At 38.8% G+C, this 23,843-nt stretch overlaps 1 protein-coding gene and 2 long non-coding RNA genes across 3 annotated transcripts; all 3 read left to right on the top strand.

The window, feature by feature from the left end:
- The first annotated feature begins 1,885 nt into the window (after positions 1–1,885).
- On the top strand, positions 1,886–5,642 carry LOC125384202. Its single transcript, XM_048402723.1, has 8 exons — positions 1,886–1,931; positions 2,762–3,013; positions 3,847–3,990; positions 4,285–4,461; positions 4,825–5,049; positions 5,322–5,364; positions 5,514–5,587; positions 5,632–5,642. Exons 1-8 carry the CDS (start codon positions 1,886–1,888, stop codon positions 5,640–5,642), a joined length of 972 nt encoding a protein of 323 aa, XP_048258680.1.
- Positions 5,641–6,718, top strand: LOC125384221. Its single transcript, XR_007223054.1, has 3 exons — positions 5,641–5,668; positions 6,078–6,254; positions 6,703–6,718. It is a non-coding gene; the product is annotated as an uncharacterized LOC125384221 (long non-coding RNA).
- A 1,800-nt stretch (positions 6,719–8,518) lies between these two features.
- Positions 8,519–10,328, top strand: LOC125384222. Its single transcript, XR_007223055.1, has 3 exons — positions 8,519–8,648; positions 9,519–9,728; positions 10,286–10,328. It is a non-coding gene; the product is annotated as an uncharacterized LOC125384222 (long non-coding RNA).
- Positions 10,329–23,843: the final 13,515 nt, after the last annotated feature.

The raw sequence follows: 23,843 nt of genomic DNA, 5'->3' as shown, positions 1-23,843 counted from the left end.
CTTCATAGAGATCTTCATCCCCTTTACATGTAACACATTTACAGATATAAATTACTACTGTTTATCAAACTAAAACCCAACGCCCAGCTAATCTGTATGCCATTCCATTTACAGGGAAAGAGAAGACCACTAAACTGAACGACTCGGTTTCCATAAGGTAGGACAATGAGAGCACCTTTTGTATCTTTGTTATATCCCTTCGGTCTCCCTTTGAGGAAACGGTGTTGTCAGCAATAATTGAGTTTATTGTAGACTCTCTTCCTATTTCATAGAATATAGATGTGTGCGAGATTGAGTGAGTGAGGTTTTATGTCCGGAGATATGCATGGTGGCAAACTGTTGATCCTTATACAATTCAAATGAAAGCAATATTATGAGTATGTGACTGTTTCTCTGCAGATTATCAATCTCTCTACTGTTAACAGATACATTGATGTCTTTGTGAAGTGCCTTTCTTATAAAATTAGTTTGTTTGCTTGTTGTTTAATGCCGCACTCAGCAATGTTCCAGTCATATGACGGTGGTCTGTAAATAAATCGAGACTGGACCAGATAATCCAGTGATTCACGTCATGAGCATCGATCCTTGCAACTGGGATACGATGACATGCGTCGACCAAGTCAGCACGCCTGAACATCCAAACCCATTAGTTGCATCTTACCACAAGCATAGTCGCCTCTATAAGTCAAGCATGGGTTGCTGAAGACCTATACTACCCCGGATTTTTACGGGGCTATAACATTAGTAGACAAATGAATTCAAGCGGTGATATCACATCGATGTTTTAATAATCGTATTTGTACTATCCAAACAAGTGGTTGATAGCAATACAAATGATTCAGCTCGTCAAGGCACAGTTCTCACAGGCCAAATAGCAACACTAAGTCCCGATCACCATTTGCGTCATGTCTTTAATGTATATGTGTGTGGTACTGAGATATTTCGAGCGGATTTCTTAGACCAATAGTGCAGTTAAGATATGAGTCAGTCAATCATAGACCACACTATCACTGTGTCATGTTTACCCTTCTCCAGATACATCATTGACAGAAGTGAAGCAAGGAAGGTTTTTGTGATTGACATGGGTCTACAAATCAGTGTTGGAGCATCGGAACCGATTGTGGATAGTTGGCTGATCGAAAAACTGGATGTTCCTATTCCTATTTGTAATGAAAACTTCTCTCTGCCGGGTAAGCATCGAAAACAGTAAAAATACTTTTATTAACTCATTGTATTACTTAAACTAGAAATATTCTGAACCATTCCTGCAATTAAACTCACTTAGTCGGAACCAGGCAGTCTGGAAATCCGATCGAATACTGTAAGGAAATATATTGACCAATACGAAACGAATTCAATAGGGTCGATACCGTGGTTTCGCTATATACCCAATGTTTAGTAGATATACATTCATCACGCGCATGACATCTCTAACAATGCCAATCACTTGGCTAAATTCAGCCCAATAAGAAAAGGTAACATCGTCAGCTTTAAATGCATAACCATTTGATAAATGTCTGATTTAAGGAAGCGGATCTCTGAAGAAGCTTGCAGAGGAAATGGGAGGGAAGCTTATCAGAGAAGTTGTAGATGTGGTGTTTCAAAAACTTGGTCTCGATGTAAGTTTTCAGAACCGACTATTGACTTTCTACAAACACACAAACTGATCTTTGTTGCGAAACTGTAGCATGCTTTTTACTCGTAACGTCCCTTGCCACAATATGATCAGTGGAAACTATTGTTAACTATTTAACCATATAACCCACAAGGGTGGAATGATTGGGTGTCATAACCGATATTTGCACATGTGCATTTTGTCGATGCATTCACTTGGGCCATATAAACCGTAATTCCTTGTAGCTCGTGGTTATTCTCTATATCAACAATGAAAGTGCCACGTGCACCCAAGACTCGGTTTTCAAAAGCAAAATGTACCTATCAATGATTTGTACCTGTTTTTCAGAAAGTTCTGTTAGACGGAAGCTGTACAGCATTAACACCCCAAGCAGGTAGTATAACAATCCTGTGCATACCCGGGGTAGAATAGGTCTTCAGCAATCCATGCTTGTCGTAAAAGGCGACAATGCTTGTTGTAATAGGCGACTAACGGGTGGTCAGGTTCTCTGACTTAGTTGCCGCATGTCATCGTATCCCAATTGCGTGGATCGATGCACATGACATAAATCATTGGATTGTCTGGTCCAGACTCGATGATTTACAGACCGCCGTCATATAGCTGGAATATTGCTGAGCGCGGCGTTAAACAACAAAGAAGGTAGTATAACAGCACGAACTTTCACATCCACAAAACCATGTCCTGTTGGGGGTTCAGACTTAATTATAAGTTGTAAATAGTTAAAGCCAACTTCATTTATCCAAACATTTTATGACCCCTGTTAATAAATACATAGTAAGACCTTAGCTCGAACTTTTTAATTACATGACATTTGTGCTTTAAGGCTATGTAATGTAATGATTGAGGTCCAGTTTCTAGATGCACTATCGTTTACTTTTGTTACTCCGTTTGTCCCGAACGAGAGATAACTTGATATACGTTCGATGGTCCTTCGACCTTGAGACTAAATAAGGTTTCATTGCACGACCTCATACACGCACATAAATATTATATGACCTACCCAAGTGGTTGAGTAGACCACATTGCTTGCATTACTATAATATTTAATATAGTTGAAAAAGTCTAAATTTATGTTAAAAATATTTTAACTTGGCATAGTGACTTCAAACTGTCTGTTTTCCTCAGACTGCCCTTGGTCCCTCCCAGACTACAAGAAGCTCCTACCCGCCAGTTTTCGGGACAACGTCAACTGTAAACTGCCGGACAACTGTTTCGGTGTAGAGTGTTGTGTGGACTTCTTCTTCGACATCCCGCTGTTTGAGACCCCCCTCGTCAAGCACGTCCCCTTCTTCCTGAAGTTTGAACCGTGTAACTTCACTGTCGAGGTCGGCTTCGGGAGCTACTACCATAAGGAAAGACTGTTGACATACAACTGGGGTAGGTCGTTTGACTGTTGACATTCAACTGAGGTAGGTCGTTTGACTGTTGACATAAAACTGGGGTAAGTCGTTTGACTGTTGACATACAACTTGGGTAGGTCGTTTGACTGTTGACATACAACTGGGGCAAGTATGTTGACTGTTGACATACCACTGGGGAAGGTCCTTTGACTGTTGACATACAACTGGCATAAGACATTTTACTGTTGACATCTAATTGGAATTAGCTTCTTTTCGTCTTCTTTTGTGCATTGTTCTAAGTTATCAATGTGTGTTATTGATTACTATCTTGTGCCATATCTGTGTGTGAAGACATCCAGGTGTGATTTCAGGTGCTAACTAGGGGCATATGTGATGGTGTGGCTGGAATATGGCCAAACATTTATTGATTTATCCCATGTCGAAAATGTCTCGGGCAAATGAAACATACGTGTGGCAATCATTAGTTTTAAAATATACGCTATACATTTTGAAATGTTATTTATTAATGTTCTTTCATAGATGTTTAATATTTTGCGCTTCATTTATATTTTTCCTAGGGTCTGAAAATCTACTGCAAATAGGTGATGGCAACCCATCTCCAGTGATAATTAAGTGAGTAACCTTTTTCACGTTTAGAAAATCCTTATAATCGCTATGACTTGAACAAATCTTTCTCCATATACAGAAGGTGACAGTTTCTGTGTATATGTTTTCTGTTCCAGATTCACGATCTCGAAGTATCCCAAAGAGTTCACGTTGACCTGAGTGTCCAACGTATGTTCCTATAGACGGTGACAGTTTCTTTGTATTTTATCTATTCCAGATTCACGATCTCCAAATATCCCCAAGGCTTCCTCGTTGACCTGAGTGTCCACACGTGTATTCCTATAGATGGTGACAGCTTCTGTTACCCAGAAGGAGGCATGACGCTAATGAATCAGGAGAAGATACCTGCCTGTGATGCTAATGCGCTGGTCGAGTTCACAAAACAAAGTAGGTTCACTTTAGCACAGAAATGCTGGTTTACATTCATTGACAAGGTGTTCCTGATCAGTCTGCTGAACAGAAGATCTAACTTTGAACTCCATTTGTATTCATTTGTACCCTCTTTAACTGGAACTGTAAATTTTATTAACTTAATCAGTGTTTCTAAAACTTGCAAATTGTTTTTCCATGTTTTGTTTCGCATGTAAGAAGTTTGTAGCGATAAAATTCACGTTAATCAAAGTCGTTTTCATTGGAAATTAGTTCTCATGGTTAAAAGGGGAGTGTTGCCTATCGTTGTAGATTTCACAGTTTCTGATTGGCTGCGTGACCTTGACCTTGACATCAACCTGAAGTCCCTCTCCCAGGCAGCTGCCAGGATGCTACTTGACAAGTTCGGCATCTCCGTGTACCTGCTGGACCAGAGATGTGATGTGTCTAGACCACCATACAGCCCTAGTGTTGACGGCTGGAGGAATGGTATAAAAAGTTTAATTTTCCAAACACTTATCAATTTCGTTTCGGTGGGTAACCTAATGATTAATGTGTTAGCTCGTCACGTAGAAGACTCTGGTTCGATTCCCAATTAAGTACAATGTATGAAGCCCATTTGCTAAAATCTGTGTAAAACAATACTCACTCACTCAATTCTAAGACAATTTCAAAGTTCTGCGTGCAGAAAATCTTGTAACATGGGTTTAAATGATTGAATCAAAGGCCCTGAATACATTGACGACCAGAAGTTTCCAGTCGAAGGTACCTCTCTGAATAACAACAGAAAACATGATATCTTCATACACAGAATATTACCAACAAGGGAATGAATTACACGTTGTGCTTCAGAATGCCCCAAGAGTATTGGCAAGCTGCCCGAGCTTCCAACAGATCTGTACTGCCACCTAGCGGACACATGCACCAAGATAAACTGCTGTTTCCACGTCCCCTTTCTGGAGATGTCCTTCAACGCCCTCCTCAACGTCGATATGTGCGACTACGTCATTTATGCTGCCATCGAGAACAAAACTACCACCATAGGAATGTTAGGGGATGATATTGACCTTGATGCTGGTACGTGGCCTGTTGTCGGCTAAGATACTGCTCTGTTATTGATGCGGATAAAAGTAGTAGCGAGGTTTATTTAACTCACTCACTCCAATCACAGGAAAAAAATATCTTCTTTGTTATATGAGGCTGATCCACATAATACTGGTTTTCAAGAATATAATGCCATTCTATGTACTTACATTACAAAACAGACGTGCCTTAATATTGTTTCCGTAAGCTCATTATCATTATCCGAGTTATTATCTGAGTCTCATCATCTGATGGTTTATCTCTAGGTACATCAATGGTGCTGGACATCGCCGATGTCTTCCAGATCAAGTAAGTTACTTTTCAGGAGTGTAATTAATGAGCCTCAGTAATGCTCTTTTATGGTGTAATAAGGGGGAAAGTAGAAATGAGTTTGGGTGTAAATAAAGGTTTCAACATCTACCATACGATCAAAAAGTTGATTATTTTTATTAACGCAGATTTGGTTTGAAGAAGAAAGACAAGGTTCTGCACCTTGATCTTGACATCGAGGTGTGTTTGGAGAAGGATTCCTGCCTCTTCTTCAAGACTATTATGAAGGGAACCGAAGTTCCACAGCTTGTCTGTGACCTTGATGCCAGGTGGAATCTAAAGAGTAAGCCAGATCTTGCTTATGGTGCCCCTGTACGGAATCTGGATACCACAGAACTCTGAACAAATGATGTTGTTTTGAAGTTTGAAATGTATGCACCAGTGACATATAGCTATGGTAGTGACATATAGCTACCCACTCAGTTTGGTTAAACATTCAATGACAAAGTATCACAGTTTGGAAGGTTATTACTTTTGTAAGGTTACACATAGTTGTAATTTTCAGAGGCTAAACTGTTTGAAGATGGGGATCTGGGGCGTAGGGTGTTGGGATGATTGCAAGGTGTAGGGGTAGGGGTGTAATTGGTGTGACAGTGTTCCATTAAACCTACCTACCTATTCACCCATACCAAAATTCTCCCTTACACCTATCTATCTACCTACCTACCTACCTATAATGTTGTATTCTCCAGACTTCAGTATATCAGACTGGGCCAAGGCCAGGGGACAGGACTTGACCAAAGGTCTGGCACGGACAGCTGTGAACCTTCTGTTGGAACAGCTGGGTATCAAGGACAAGATGCTGGATCCACCCTGTAACCGCAGTAGTCTCAAGTACCAGCCAGCTGATGCGGGCAACTGGAAGAATGGTCATTATCATAAGTCGCTTTCATCACAAAAATAGAGCACACAGACTATGTAACCGTATTTGTACACACTATGAATAACATATTTTAATAACATTACATTTAGGCGATCAGGCACGCATGCGCGATGCCCTGAATAGTTTTGTTTTTGTCTTTGTCACAAGGTTCATCAGACGATTTAGTTCTTTGTTTAAAATGATGTGTGATTTACATTTTGTAACAAGAGGGTGGGGACCACGTGGCATTCATTGGTATTTGGGTCAAGGTACTTAAAAACCCTTTTGTCTGTCTGTAAAATCTAATATTGTGTTGAATACCAATCAAGAAATTAATCATTACCCAATCACACATAGACACTCATTTTGACAGAAATTGCTCAACAGGTCAAGACCTGTATCGTGGATCATGGCTTCTCTTTAAAATATCATCATCATCTTCATCCTTATTTCAGATTGTGACTTGGGCGGAATCGCTATCACCCTCCCACCAATTACTCTCCCCGCCAACTGCCACATCAATGACAAGTGTCTGGGAATAGACTGTTGTCTCCTTAGTAACGTCTTTGACCTGTCTCTTCGCACGACCTTCAATATTGACCTTTGTAACTACCTTATTGAAGGCTCCATTGAGAAGTTCAGCTTTAAGCACAACATTATTAACTACATGTGGGGTATGTCTTATGTGAAACAATTTCTAACGCTATTACTTTACAGAAAATACAAAATGAAAGTTTTTCTGCGCGAAAAATGTGAAATAATGACGAAAGAAGACAACTAAAATATATTGATTTTTGTATTGAAAGGAGGACCTGTATCATGATGTTTTCTGCGTGATTTTGACGTTAATGTGTTTGGGGGTGTACGGTACATAGTCAAATCTTGTTTCAGGAAAAGAAGAAGTAATCACATTCGATGGTGTTCCTCTTCTCAGACTGAGGTAAGTGTTGACAAGCTTATTTTTCATCTTATACTTTTGCAATCATAACATGTTTGGGGCTTTTAAATGCAATTAAATCGACATTCTAGCAAACTTCGCTTGGCTCAGACAACAAAAATGATTATACACATGTAGTATATAATCTGACTAAAGCTGGTTACCTTCATGTACTAATTTCGAAACGTTTCAATTAAGAATTGATTCCACCATTTTTGCGTTTAGGGAGATATACAAATAATGTAGAAACCGGTAGTTAATTCCTATTTTAACTTTACTGCTTATGTAATCAAGAGCACAAATTATAGAGAATATACGACATGAATGACATGAATGACATCGTTTAGAAGAATAAACCCACTGTCATCAAGCGATTGGAAAACAGTAATCCAATGGAGGGGTGATCTAATTTTTGAAGATTCATGGAAGCAAATAACGCAACACACATTACTTGGGTAGTCAATTAAATGCCATAGAATTACTTGCAATATATTTTAAAAATAACTCAATGTCCAGATGGAAAGGTTTGGTGACTTGGTTGATTGTCTGGTATCAACTCGGGTTTCAAGAGACAAACAAACACACACTGCCAAATGGGTCCAAAGAGTTTGATTTAGAAAACCAAACATTAAAATCAGACCAATCTCGGCCAATACATCAATGCTTATTAAAGCTACGACTTTGATATATTCGACATTTTCTGAATTCCCACAGATGGTCCATTGTTCTGTCTATCGGTGTGTTCACAGGTTCAAGATTGATCGGCTTCTGTCCCAGCAAGTGTTCATTGTGGATCTGTCTGCGAGTCTGTGTCTGGAGGGAGATGACTGTGAGCTGGATCTGAAGGTGCTGAATCAGACACGACTTCCCATGCCAGGCTGTGCCAAGTTCCAGGGATTCAAACTACCAAGTAAGGCAACACTGTCGGCATATGGCGACATAGCGATATATACATTGAACATCGAACATTAAGATTTACCCACTCACTTGAAGGAAACTGACATAAAGTAGTAACCTGTGGCCCACTAAGTTATACTTATTTTGACCTTAAACATCGGAGGGGCGGTGGGGTAGCCTAGTGGTTTCAGCGTTCGCTCGTAACGCCAAAAAACTGGGTTCGATTCCCAACATTGATGCAATGTGTGAAGCCAATTTCTTATGTCCCCGTCCATGATATTGCTGGAATATTGCTAAAAGCTGCTTAAAACCATGCTCACTCACTTGAGCAGCCAGTTCACAGATTTCAAATATGAGTTATTGTATTAAATACTAATTTGTCTGGAACCTTGTCCTTTTCTTCAGATTTCTCTCTGAGTGAGTGGCTGGGGGAAAAGGGCGGTGAGATCACAGCTCAACTGTCAGCAGTCCTGCTGGAAGAGCTCGGTATCAAAAAGTTCCTACTGGACAGACCTTGTCAGGACTACCTGGAACCGTACAGGGGCGCTGTGGGGGGATGGAACAATGGTAGGTGTCCCATGGAATGAATCACTATGTTGTGATGTCGCTGATGGCACATCTACCATGGTTCATTAATTATTTTCATCATCGTCTGTGGATTCTATTTTAGAAACATGGTTGGGATGTTTAATTTAGAGAATGCTTTACTGGTCAATACCTGCTGGTATTATTGATTTATTGACTCATAGGTTTTGGGTAACTTTTGAGATTCATACATTCATTGCAACATTTGTTTACCAGATTTAAAAAAAAAATGTTGATGCCAAGATTATGCCAATGGTCATGCATGCCGCTTAAATCCGGGTCTTAAAGAAAGAGATCAGCTGGATATAGATATAATACAACTATATGCATGTAAACGGCTTCTGAATGATAAATCGTTTTATTATCATAAGAGGGTGTTAGACGAGCGTTCACAGTTTAGGTAATCTGGCATATTTAGAAATTGTTTGTAATCGACATCACAATGCACCAAGAACTGTTAACCAAAAGTACACTTTGTAAATTTAACTGTGTTGAAACCGACTTTTATTTTTATTAGTTTAAATTTGTCCTGCTTATGGATATATGAAATTGTACAAAATAACTATATTTATATTTTATTAAATGAACATGCTATCAGTAAAAAGAAATTATTTTAGATAGGAATGTATTTGTATTATGTACATCAAGTTAGAAATACAATTATAAATATTTCAGCATAAAAACCTGTATGTACCTTTTCCAATACTGAGGCTTGGGACTTACGGGTATTGAAAACAAACTGATGGATTTAATCAAGTAAGAATGTATCTAATGAATTTTGACTGTTTGACTGTGTACGTTGAGTGTCCAGTCATATGGTATAATAAGTTTAGATATGTTTAAAATTTGCAGCTTGTCCTGAAAACATCACCCTGCCAGCTCTGCCTCCCAACGTCTTCTGTCACGTGACCGACTACTGTACCGGGGTCACGTGTTGTGTCAAGGTGTCACAGGTCAAACAGAACTTCAATGCCTACCTCTTCCTGGACTCCTGCAACTACAACTTGAGAGTCGGTATTGAGAAGCTGGAGTTCAGTCACACACTGTTTAACTATACATGGGGTAAGTTGCACACTGTTCAACTATGTGTAGGGTAGGTTGTACACTGTTTCACTGTACGTTGGGTAGGTTGTACACTGTTTTACTATACATGGGGTGGTTTGTACACTGTTTTACTATACATGGGGTAGTTTTTACACTGTTTTACTATACATGGGGTGGTTTGTACACTGTTTTACTATACATGGGGTAGTTTGTACACTGTTTTACTATACATGGAGTACGTTGAACATTGATAACATCAGATGGGTACATGTTACACTGTTGCAATAGATACTCAATCAGTTCACTATCCAAAGCAGGCAAAATGACAACTTGTGGAATACTTCTTCACAAACTTTTGCACACATTCCATCCTTTTTCTGGTAACAAAATGTTTAAAGAAGACAAACATAGGGAATGATCGCATCAAATTCTAATTCATCTGAAATGGTAGTCCACATTAGGTTCGGGGAAGGTTTGGGTTTAACTAATATAAATTCTAAATATACACCTGTCATTTGTACAAGTGAGTTCATAAGAGCGTTGGTATTGATTTAATAATATTTTATTCTTTTAAGGTGAAACAGAAGTTATTGATCTTGGAGGACTTGTAAGACTTGAGTAAGTATTTGTGTTATTTATTTACAGTTAATATTTAATCAATTTGAAAAGGTGATATTGAAAGAGATACACACCTGGTGCTGTTAAGAATGTTTAGGTTTAGATCTGAATCAACTTTCCATTGTCATGTTAATTGCCGTCTTGAAAGTTGATTGTATTATAGTTTGAGTTGTAAGAAAGAAATATTTACATTTCCAGATATACCATCAACTCGGGTCAGAAGAAGTTCCTGGTGAACCTGAGCCTGAAGGTGTGTCTGACTGCTGGAGAGGAGTGTCAGTTTACCTTCCCTGTGTTCACAGACATGATCCTACCTAAACCACTCTGTGACTGGGAGGCCACCAAACAGCTACAAAGTTAGTGTACCATTGGTAGCCTTTATATTTATTTCTCATATTGCTGGTTTGATGTCGGCCGAACATTCCAGTGGAGTCCTTGTGAATAACATTGATTATTATTTGCATGTATAAGAATGAAGTATTTTATAGGGCATAATTGCATAGTGTTTCTCAATCATGTTATTTGTAATCATAGATATATCCATATTAGAATATAATGACTACGTGCTACAACATGTCAACTGTAAATAAAGACATAAACTTATATAAGAATATGTTAAAAGATGTTACTTTGCTTCAGATTTCTCCCTGAGTGAGTTTGTGACATCAGAAGGCGCTGCATTGGCGGACAGACTGACGGACGCCCTGGTAGACAAGCTGTTGGACACTCTGGGTCTTTCAGACTATGTTCTGGAACCTCCGTGCTCCATGGACGGGCGAGGCGCAAATGGTTGGAGCTCAGGTCAGGAGACATTTTAAGAAAAATCACAATTTTTCGAACATTAAACAAAACAAACAATTAAACAAAATAAAGGCAACAACACCTTTTCCAAAAATCATAAAGAAATATTTGTTAAAGACACTATAAAGGCATGATAAAATCACTGTTCCTGTGCCACAGGGAGCATTCGTAACAAACACATGCAAAGACAAGTCAAGTGGTCACCTGAACAAACATAGACGGGAACATGTGATACTTAGAATGGGACATTGCATTGACTTATTTTTGACCATTGATGCGTTACAATTTGGAAATGTCCTCCAGTCTTTTAAATTTTACTTAGGTCTTTTATGTTGTAACCTTGACAAAACAACGTTTTGGCAATCTTCGAAGAAAGAGCAAACTCGATTGTAAAAGTGTGAAATGAACACAACAAAGGCTGAAGCTGCTTGAATAGTGTCCGACAGTTACAATTGGAATGTTGAATTACATCTCTCTTGTCATCCAATCTTGAGAATCTTCTTTTGTCACTCTGAAGGTCTATGCATAGATCTAAATTCATTATCCGTTAAGCCAACTGTCATTGTTTCTGATGAAAAGCCTTTGATTAGGAACAGTTGTTGGACACTTATGCAGTGAAACGAAGTGATATTTATTCCTAAGTCGTGTTTTGTTGCAGACTGCCCAAAACAGGTTTCACTGCCACCACTACCAGACTCTGTGTCCTGTAGTCTCCCCGACCACTGTACAGGAATATACTGTTGTCTCAGTGTGCCTCTCATCAGTCGGAATATCCACTTCAAGGTCGACCTTGACATTTGCAAGATGACCCTCACACTGGCCATAGAGAAGCTTGAGTTTAGCAGACTGCTCTTCAACTACATGTGGGGTAGGCGGAAAGTGATGTATTTCGTGACATGGTGTAGACGTAATCATAAGCCTTGGTGACAAAGTTGTAGACCAGAACAACCAATATTCTTTTGTTATTATGAACGGTCAATGTGCCATTATATATACTTTTCAAAACAGTATTTACCTTTGTCTTTCTTCAGGAACATCTGAATCATTCAATCTGAAGGGAATATTCCGAGCTGAGTAAGTTATTCAAATATTTATATAACGTTGAAGTAAGTTGCTGTTGTTGTGGCTTCCTATCGAATACATCTTCCCGAGGCAAGAGAGTAACATGACTATAAGACTTTGAAACTGGACTTTAAGGGTCACCTCTCTTGCCTCGGGAAGACGATCGAATATGTCCTGGAGTAAACCTGCCTATCTTAACCTAATCAGTCTTAAATTAAATGGTGATTGTGAGTCATAACTTACTGTTATCAAAGTTCATTGTGGTTGGAAAGTGTGGAAAAACGCGAAATTTTAATTTTCAGTTTCACTGTCGACAACCTCGAGGGAGAGAAACAATTTCTTGTCAGTCTCAATATCAGTGCCTGCTTCGAGGCTGTTGGGAAGTGTCTGGTGACCCTACCCGTGTTAAACCAAGCCAGATTCCCCAATCCTGGATGTGACTGGAACTCAACACTGTCCCTAAAAGGTAAGTCAGTGGACAATGGGTATTACAACAGTTAAACATAAGAACTACATTGTGTAAGGGAATATCCCACGCATCATGCTTTGTGTATCATGTAGTACATAACTTCGTTTGGTTTGAGTATACATAAAGTAACAATAGACTTGTACTCGAGAAACAATAACAAAAAGAGACATGACCATTGCCTACATTGATGATAAACCTGGTTTGATCATCTCAGCGTATCAGTCGACTAGACCCAAGAAGACATTCCCATGGCCTACATTAAAGATAAACCAATTTTTCCTCAGTATGTAATTCAATATATAATAAGATCCCATACGAAAATAAAAGAAGACACCACCATGGCTTACATCACAGTCTAATGGTGAATGTAGATTTCTAACGTAAACTCAATGTATCCAACTTGTTATTTTATGTTATACATTGACATGATATGAGGGTTATGCATGTACACTATCTTATTATACTCAATTATGCACAGGTTTCTCCCTGAAGAACTGGCTGAACAATAACAATCTGAACATTGGTCAAGTCTTGACCTCAGCATTCCGGTTCCAGCTGTCTCTAGCCCTGGGCATCTCTGAGTACCTCCTGGACCCCGTGTGTGACAGACAGAGGGGGATTTACAAGGCGGACGCTACAGGGTGGAATAATGGTAAATGGCCCTAGAACGCATTTTCAGTAGCTTTGCAAATTAATATTCTCATCCAATCGCTCACATGTAGAGAAATACCGATGCTACTAAACGTAGGAACCTCTGTTGTTCACAAAATGTCAAGAAATCCTCAGCTTATGTACTGCATATCTTAACCTGGGGCATTTGCTTTGGCGGATAATCTGGTATTCTATGGCATTTCAGCATGTCCAAAACCAATGACCCTCCCAACCCTATCGAGCAGCCTTTCATGTCACATACCCGACTACTGCACTGGACTGGACTGTTGTGTGGATATGGTCAGTCTGGGGATGTCCTTCAACTTCAAGATCCTCCTGGACACACGGAACCTTGTCCTGACTGTCGGTATCGAGAAACTCACAATTCAGATTTCACTGTTCAACTACAAGTGGGGTAAGTCTCTTTGCATCAACATGAACATCATGCAGATGTGTGCACATTACATTCAAAACAACTCCAACAGATGGAAGGTATATTTTGAACAACAGTGTATGTATAGGAACATACCTTTTACACAGTTTTACTGACAGAGACAAAATGACATATAATATACATTTGACTATATTTACAAGTAATGTTGCTAATTGTTTTCAGGTGAATGGGAAAATTTCAACCTTAATGGCGTCGTTAGATTGAGGTGAGTTCAATAATTAATTGTGTACAAACTGTACATTTATCATATTTTGCATGGGGAACTAATCTTTACACTTCAGCTTGACATGAAGTCAGTTGACTCGATACACTATATGAAACACATGATGTGATACTCACATTGAATGAAAAATCTTTCATACTGAACATATTGAACGTTTTGTTTAACGAGGAAATCCTGACAGTACTGCCATGACAGTTGATATTACTCGGATACAATGTCTGAGTTATATTAAGTATGGTCCATGTTTGTGTCAAGATCTGCCCTATCTGTTATTTAGCATAAAGTTGGTATGTGAAGTATGCAAGAGCTTGCATAATGTTTAGGTCTGGTTAAACCATCAAACAGAATATAATACCTTGGACCCACGTCCCTCAAAACGATCCTTGTGCTATCTCAACACGCATTGTATCACAGTCTTACGGTCTCTCGTGTGTACTCCTTCATACAAACCAGGTGGGGATGACCATGTGTTTCTGCAGTTAATAACCACAATACTAACGCAGTAAAGTCAATTAATGAAGACAAAACACCTTTCAGTTATGTGCATAAAATCGTCCAGTAATACCACAAGATTGTGTGTATGTACAAGTTACATCAGTGTGTGTACCTCTTCAGTTTCAAGATTGACGACCTTGTTCATGCTTGGAAGTATCTGATGAGTCTGAAACTATCGCTGTGCTTTGAGGCAGACCAGCCTTGTGCTCTCAGCCTACCTGTCTTCACAGATATCAGCTTCCCTAAGCTGGTGTGGAACTGGGACAACCCTTTCTCCTCGACTGGCAACGGTAGGACACAAACAGTCCTTGCACAACTAGATTCAGTTCTATTGATATCTGATACACTTCACACATTGTAATACTTAAGGAATCAAACACAGGGTTTTAACGTTCCAAGACTGTTGTAACCTCTTCTTTAAATAACCCTCGATAAAAGATTAACATCGTCTGCAGCGTTAACTACAAGAATTATGAAGATGGCAGCGTCCTTATTAATCACGTATTTCTACTGAGGGGCAGTATTATAACATGTTGATCTGACACAAACACATTGCACAACTAGATTCAGTTCAATGACCATCTCATGGACTACCCACCGTAATATTTAGGGAATCGAACTCAGGACTTTAATGTGCCAATCAACCAGATTAACGATTAGGTTGATAAATATATTTAGACTACAATGTTACCTAACTGAATTGTACAGATATAACATGGTGTGGCATATTCAGTTCCATATGACTGTGTCCTTATAAAGTATGTTCATGAATTTCTATTCAGGGACAATATTTTCAAATGTCTTTCACATCTTATATTTATAGGCTTCTCTTTGAGGAACTGGCTATCTGATTTGAAGCTCCCATCTGGGAGGAGACTGGTCGGCCTAGCTGTGTCCAAACTGCTGGACAGACTTGGTCTCACAGGCTATCTGAGTGACCCCGAGTGTAACAAGAGTCTACCCCCCTATGCTGGAGCAGTTGGGGGGTGGAAGAAGGGTAAACTGTTTCAGTGATGAACTTTTGAAAAATACACATTAAGACTGCAAACATCGTTTTGGGGTCATGTAATCATCGTTGTGTTTTACAAATCCACGTACTTACTCAAACATGGACGGGAAAGGCTTGTGATTATTGCTTTCCTTCTGTAAATAGAAAAGCCACCTTGAGACATTGATACTGACAAGTAGTAATAGAACACTCACTGATTCAAGCGTATTTTATGTTATCAGATTGCCCTGCCAGTCTTACCCTGCCTGCACTACCAGACTCCGTCACCTGTCATCTGTCAGACCCGTGTGGCTCCATACAGTGTTGTATTGACGTGGACTTTATCGGGAGATCCTTCAACGTCCAGATAGGAATAGACCCTTGCACCTACACCTTCACCATGGGTATAGAGAAGCTCGTCTTCACCAGGGCCTTGTCCAGCTACAAATGGGGTGAGCTGCTTCCATGTACGGTTTGTGAATGATACAAATATATTCTGAAATAGACATAAGGTTGGATATAGGATATTCTAGTATCCAGATGCAGGAAGTAACAGTATATCACCGAGATATTGACTGTAATGTGTCTCATTAAATCGACATGTGGAGATGTCTTAAATAACTGTTGTTTCTGTTACAGGGACTGTTGAACACTTCAACTTGAAGGACGTAATACGTGTAGAGTAAGCATTGACATAGCATTGCTAATTTACTATTATTTTAAGAAACTTTAATATTTGTCATAATAATACGCCGAACATTTCAAATCAAAGGTATCCTTGACTTTCGAGGTTCACTGTTTAAGGACATAATATATTGCTACACTTGTTTTTTTGTTTTGTAGTTTCATGATCGATGATCTGTTCGGGGAAAAGAAGTTCCTGTTCAACCTCAACATCAGTGTCTGTTTTGAGGAGGATTCCTGTCTGATTTCCTTTCCTGCTCTGAAGGACGTCAAGCTTCCCAAGTTGGTCTGTGACTGGGAGAGTACAGCTGCTCTTGCAGGTTAGATAGACGATATATCCTGACATTTCATTCAGAAGTAGGGCTAGGAGAACTAAATACTAATTGCTACAATTACTGCACCTGAAAGAACTATTTTCTCAAGCTCAAGTGAAGGGGGATATTAATAATAGAAGTAGTTCTCATCTGTATTTCTTTATCAACACTGTGTTTGGATCAACGAGACATGTAATGGCACGCCTCAACTATCACGTATTGAAGCAACCACAAACGCAATTAAGTTTTTATAAAGATTTATACCCTCCCTTAAGTTAACTTTCAACCCCAATCACAATACTCAAATGCAAACTAATTCCAAAATACTAAGACAACTAACTAAACTAGCTTAACTTATCCTATCCTACTTCTATTATGAATGTCCTAGTACTAACAATCTAATATCTACTACTAATACTAATATCTTAACTACTAACAATACAACTATCACGATACTACTATACTAATGCTAATAGTCTACGTCTAACAATACCAACACAAAACTAATACAAATGTTCTATTAATAACACAACTAATACACATTAATAACATCATGAGTGTACATAAATATAAAAAAAACCCAACAAAGCAACCCCACTGTCATTTTCCAATCAGCTGTATACATAAACTCAAGAATCTCTGATGTCACTGTACAGTTCACAAGAGGATACTTCCTCGTAATAGAGAATGGTGATCTTCACACCCAGGTGATGTTTTGCCAACGAAGTTGAGGTTGCCTGTGTTACTTGGATGTCACGGCTGTGTCCATCCTACGATATGCACTGCCACGGAGATACTTCTCTCCTTATGTAGTGTCGGAGAGCTTCTCTCCTTACGTAATGTTCGAGGTTCGTCTTTCCTCCTACGTACTATCGGAGGTACTTCGTTGCTCCTACGTACTTGGTTATAAGGATAACCGGCCAGTACCGGGACACTATGATATAATATCAGCAACTATCGTCACTTAGGTATGTGTTCATACCTTACAATTCATACAACAATGCATCAATACTCCCATTTACATTTTTCCTGTGTGGAAAGTGTTCATACTTTAATCATATGTTGTTTTAGGTTGTTACTGTTTTTACAGTGACTTATCGTTTTTATAATCAATGTATGTATATAATTTCATTTGAAAACAATGCATAACTTAAAATTCATCCTCAAAAATACAATTCTACATGAAACAAATAAATGTAAAAACTTACGCCAACCAGAGTAGAAATCTCCCACAATGTTAGCCCATACGTTAAATGAACATCCTGATTCTGGCTGACTGTACAAATTATTACGTTGCTCTGCTATTTGAACTGTCCTCAAGTCCAAGCTACCCCTGACCTCCCTATTGTTACACCAATTAACTCCCCAGCCATCAGCCGTACCCAGTCACGCTTTCCTGAACCTAACTTGTTCACAAAGTATTACCTGACAGTATCTATAAAAAAACAACCCGCCAAGCTTAATATATTAATTTAACCATATCAAAATACATCTACCTAAAGTATTAACATATACTTAATATATACAAGATTATCTGTGATCTTGACATCAACAACATTTTCAATTCCCATCAGGATATTAATGATGGTACATCTTTCCTCCTAGATTTCTCTTTGTCTGACTTCTTGTCTGAGATGAAGTCCACTGGATCAGAGAGTCTAACGTCAGTGATCGCAGCCAAACTATTTGAGAGGCTCGAAATAGCAGGGTATCTAAAGCCACAACAGTGTCAAAATACAAGCAGCCCTTATGTGCCTACTGTCAATGGATGGAACAACGGTAAGACCCGGAATATAAGGTTATGCTGAACCGGTATGAAGAACAGAAACCAATATTCTCACGACATTGATTTGTTAACTATATAGTATAAATAACATACTGTTCTGTTCAGGATTAATGAATGATTTATCTTCTACGTCCAAAACTTAACTCAAAGATAGATTGAATGTATGTTTTCAACCATTTCAAATAGTTGCAACATTTCCTAAATGACCAAAAATGGAACAATTAGAGGCTTATTGATGTTGATGGTTTCCATTTCATGACCTCAGAGTGTCCAGTTCCTGGGCTTGACCAGAACCTCCCAGAACTCCCTGGTTCTATGGCATGTCACGTGCTTGACATCTGCACCGCCATTGACTGCTGCATCTACATCGACTTCCTGTCACGTGCATTCAACGTCTTCCTGACAGTGGACATGTGCACCTATCAGCTGACAGTGGGTGTGGAAAATCTGGTCTACAAACGAATGCTGTTTGATTATCAGTGGGGTATGGCTTAACATGTGTCTTTAAATATGATTATTGTATCATATTGTTTTGTGATGCATGTACTTATGGGTACACTGAGTTTGTGTGTGCGTGTGTGTGGCTGCTTGCACTTGCAAGTCCGGACTTATGTTGAGTTTTTTGTGTCAGCCCACTGTGAGACCGCAGTTTAACATGGATACCCCACTCAGACACAGTGTTCTGGGTAACAAGAACCACCATCCTTTGGTATGACACGGCTGGGGCAAAGTGTTTAATTGATTGTTCTGACAACCTTCGAAAGACAGCTTTCGTCTTCGAGTATAAATTATGTATCAACTTTAGTCTGAACGTTTTAGATTATTGAACGAGGTTTCCCATGTGCTGAAACAAATGTGAGTATTGCATTACATATTTTTTATATTTTCGTTTTGTTTACAGGCACAGAAGAGCATTTTTATGTGAAAGGTGTCATTCGAGTAGAGTAAGTGTTGATATCACTTTTATGGGAGAGGTGTGTGCATACTGTTGATTTAAAAAACAAAGATTAAGTAAAATACAACAAAAACAGACAAACTGTGAATCTAATCTCTATGCAAGAACCAAACCAAAGATGTAACGTTTAAGTACATATAGATGCATTTAGGAAACTATGATATTTCAGTTACACAATCAACCGATTGCTGTCTGAGAAGAAACTGGAGGTGACAGCAGCTGTCAGTGTGTGTCTGAAACAGAACGAGTGTTTGTTCTCTCAAACCTTCCTTGACAAAGCCAAGATACCACAACCCCTGTGTGACTGGGAGGCCATGCTGAAACGGAGAAGTAAGTTTTGAATAGATATGTGTAGTCATTTGTATTCCCATCTATCATTTCTTATGTCATCATTATTTTGCCTACATTCCAAAGAGGTTGTTAATAGACAGGCCGCCATTGTATGTGCAAGAGCATGGTATTCAGTATTAGATGGTTAAACAGTCAATTGTTTTTTTTTTGTGGCGTGACATTCATGATCATGACGAGCACGTATTTCTATTGTATTCTTTTGTTTATGACAGCCGAATAGCTCATTTCCAACAGAAGTCTAAAATGAGTAATAACGTAGCACTCTAAGTATACGGAAAGATTGACTTCATATTATGTTAGTTTGATATCTCAGGCAAGTTTGTAGGTGTGTTGCACAACATAATTGTGGTATCATTTATGTAAATAGGCCAATGTTTGTGATTGAGGTATGTGTTCATTTTCGTTAAGTGAAACGGATCATGTTGATATATCGTGTGGCAATCAAAATCAGATATGTGTATTCTATTTAAGGAATCCGGTCCATATACAAAGGCGTTATATAAGGATTAACATATTCGGATACATCTTTTTAAGAGAGAAGAGATATATAATCAAGGTAGTAGCCATGCATCGGAGTCCACAAAATGTTCCTTTGTATTTTAATAATACTCGGGTAAACGTTTCGACCATCTATGACCATTTAACATTTATGATTGTTTGTTTCAGATTTTTCATTGTCCAACTGGGCGTCAGGCAAGGGCCTGTCCTCCGCCGTGTCTTCTCTCTCTGATACTCTGATATCTCAGCTCCTGGATGATCTCGGGGTGTCACAGTATCTCCTCAGTCCAGCCTGTGACCAGTCAGCAAGTCCATATTCTCCTGCTGGGGTAAACAACTGGAATAATGGCAAGTGTATTTTGTTATTGCATGTTAGTTCGCATCTTAGTGTATTCTGATTGAGGAGATCAAGTATGTGTGTGATCGTACAAGCGTATTGATGACTTCAGGGCAACCGATAACAGATGAAATCGACAATTATAAAGCTGTGAGAATCATGGGAATCTACAGGTTTTGAATGATTTGATTGGTTGCAATGAACCAAAATATCACCTGAAATCTGCCAGGCCTTTTATGCACCCCATCTTGGGATAATTTGAGATAAAATCAGCTACTGCGAAATCTACTACAACAGCTAAACAATATGCATACACCATAGCAAAAGTCATGTTTTAATTATTTCGGAATTCTAAAACCATAGCCATTTGCAGTTAGACTTTGTACCTCAGAGTAAAGAACAGTCCTTGTAATTATGTATTTCTGTGTTTAAGAATGTAGGAGCCGAGCTGCACCATCCCTACCAGACTCAGTGCGATGTCACCTGGCCTCCAACTGTTCTTCTGTAGACTGTTGTATCGATGTTCGTCTCATCAAGAGGACCATCCAGGCCAAGTTTGATGTGGATGTTTGTAACCTTCAGATCACAATGACCATAGAAAAACTATCGTACACCGTGTCACTCCTGGAGTACGAATGGGGTAGGTAATTATGTAGTCAATACACAGTACTGTACAGGTCTTTGTGTTTTTTTACAGTAGATTGAATATTTATGTGTCACAATGTTGTATTATACATAGACTAATGGTGGGCCACTGCAATCTGCTGTGCAGAATTATGTCCAAAATTTGCCACAATCCACTGATCAGGCTTTCCAATGTGAAATTCTACTTATTATTACTTGCCCGTGAAGAGATCACCCGTTTAATAAACATACAGCTTTATTACACATTGTGTAATACCAAAACGCGTGCTTGTGTACTCTCGGAACTCGTTTCACGAACAAATATTGAAAGCTCTCAACATCCCTTGACGTATTCAACGACATTGTGTGTGGAGATGATAGATCACTGGGAGGAGCTAATGCACACTCGATGACCCTAGCAACCTTGTTGCTAGGCTGACGTCACATGGCATTATTTCGCCGATGGATCTTGCAACAAAATTTAACAAATTACGTCATCGGGTATTGTGACGTGATTGTAAACTTTGAGGTGCAAGGCCCCGTTCCACAAGGCGATCGTACTCTAGCGCAACGACAGTCTTTAGTCTAAGTTGAATTATGTGAGTTGTGATAGCCTTGGCACTACGATAAATTTGTGGGACGAACGCCTGAATTCTAAAGGTGGACCATTGCATGATATTAAATTCATACGTTTCAACTTTTGACGTGTTTGAAGTATTATTCTGTTAAACTCAATTGGATTATGCCATGGATCGTGTAGGTGTCAGCCCATTTACACTCAACAGTATAATTCTAAAAACATTATAAATGACAAGTAATAAATAAAATACTAAACTCGCTCTCGTGTAAAACCAATTTTATGAAACTCGTGAATAGTTGTGGTATCTGACTCGCTTTCGCTCGTCAGATACCAGAACTATTCACTCGTTTCATAAAATTGGTATTACACGGGAGCTCGTTTAGTATTCTATATTTATAATCTAAGAATTGACACCAACAGACTTGTTGCATAAAACTTCACCATAATGGTATATGATTATACCATGGTCTCTTTGAGGTATTATCGAACATAAAGCCGACACATATAAACATAAAAAACTGATCATGAAATACTGATGTACTCCCCGTTCTGCTTCAGGAACAGAAGGACATTTCATCCTGGGAGATATGACACGGCTGGCGTGAGTATCAGATGCTGTGATACATGTAGATTATGTGGGTCATACATACTCGTGTATCTTTACAAACTGATGTTACAAATTATCAGACATATTAAGAGAGGAGTCATTGTTTTATCAACTAAAACTTCCTCCCACAGGAGATATCGCTTTGGTGAGATCAAGCGATATCTACATATGAAAAGGCATCCAAATGCTTTGCAAACCATTGTGACGTCATTGGTTACCATGACGTCACAATCAAATGACAATACTAATTGCTCTGCTACTGAAGTTGTTAGCAGTACTTTTCACACTGCTTATTACTGTCTACAACTGAAAACGTCAGTAAAATAATGTTGGATGATAATGAAAATCTCACCCTCGTGTCTTTTGATATGATGAAATTGAAAAAATCCTCGGCAAGCCTCGGGAGTTTTTCCACTTTTATCAACTCGTATTGATATATTTGATTTCAAAAGACACTAGGGCGAGATTCACCATTCATTGCGACACTACACATGGTCTTTGCGTACCAGGAGATACCTATTTTACGTTACAGCCCATGACAGAAAATGTGTAGTTTTGGCCCTACTACGAGAAATATCAATTTTACTTTATTGTGGGGTTACCGATTTCATTTTATTGTTCAGCTTTTGGCAAACGATTAATCGGTTATTTAACTTTATCCTGCGCCCCAATTTCTTACTTCTGTCAACAATAATTATTCTACCATGGAATATATTGTTTGAATCAATATTCAATGGATATGTTGTAACTACCAAGAATGTTTCACAGGCTTAAGAAAGAAATAGCATATTTTTTAAAGAATCTCACAGAAAATTATTTTATTGAAACGATCCACACATTATGTACAACAGCTTATCAACTATCGCCACAGGTACAAACTAGAACACATTCCTGCCTCCCAGAAGCTGGTGATTGACCTGAACATCAAGATGTGTTTTGAGGACAACACGTGTGTGCTTGAAGTCCCAGTCTTCTCACAGTCAGAGCTGGTCTATTCTTTGTGTAGCCCGGTGTCGTTTAGTGGTATGTGCGTGATATTAGTGTGTAAACATTAGTGTGGCCTTATCAATTAAATGTGTTCATGTGGTCAGCCTTAAAGAAACTGTTGGGCAGAATTAATACTGGGTTTCTACAGGGTTGTATATCATCTGTATACACGTATACCTGTGTGTTTGTGCGTGCGTGCGTACGTGCGTGCGTTTGTTCGTCGGATTGTATGTCAAATACAGTCCTAAAAAAAATCACCTTCCGGTCGTTTCTGTGAACAAAGTTCCTTTAAATAAATATTGTTTTAGCGAAATCATGGTCTATATTGAATTCAGTATCGCTGGCGGACCAACCAAAATGCACTTTTTTAAATCATCATAGAATTATGATTATATATATATTGTTGTTTTCCATGTCAGATTATGTGCCTTTGGGTGTGGAAAAAAAATGCCCTGACCATAAGGAAACTTTATCAAACTCGCGATATATAGTATCTCGACACAAATTCTTTACCCAGCATATATTTCTTACCTTACTTATAACGTATTTCATCTTTGACAGCAATGGTAGATGGATGTCTTTTTTTGTCGTTTTATAATATAATGTAGATACGCAAGAGTAAATGTTTTACTATTTACATTGCAGGTGT

Source organism: Haliotis rufescens, unplaced genomic scaffold (assembly GCF_023055435.1).
Source record: "Haliotis rufescens isolate VD_foot unplaced genomic scaffold, xgHalRufe1.0.p SCAF_29, whole genome shotgun sequence".
In the NCBI taxonomy this organism is placed as follows: domain Eukaryota; kingdom Metazoa; phylum Mollusca; class Gastropoda; order Lepetellida; family Haliotidae; genus Haliotis; species Haliotis rufescens.
This window is presented reverse-complemented; position numbering and strand designations above follow the sequence as displayed.

Coding starts and splice junctions, on each gene's coding strand:
- LOC125384202 (XM_048402723.1), top strand. CDS start 1,886: ATGAAAGTGCCACGTGCACCCAAGACTCGGTTTTCAAAAGCAAAAT. Junction 1,932..2,761: donor TCGGTTTTCAAAAGCAAAAT/GTACCTATCAAT, acceptor TGTTTTCCTCAG/ACTGCCCTTGGTCCCTCCCA. Junction 4,462..4,824: donor TGTTGACGGCTGGAGGAATG/GTATAAAAAGTT, acceptor GTTGTGCTTCAG/AATGCCCCAAGAGTATTGGC.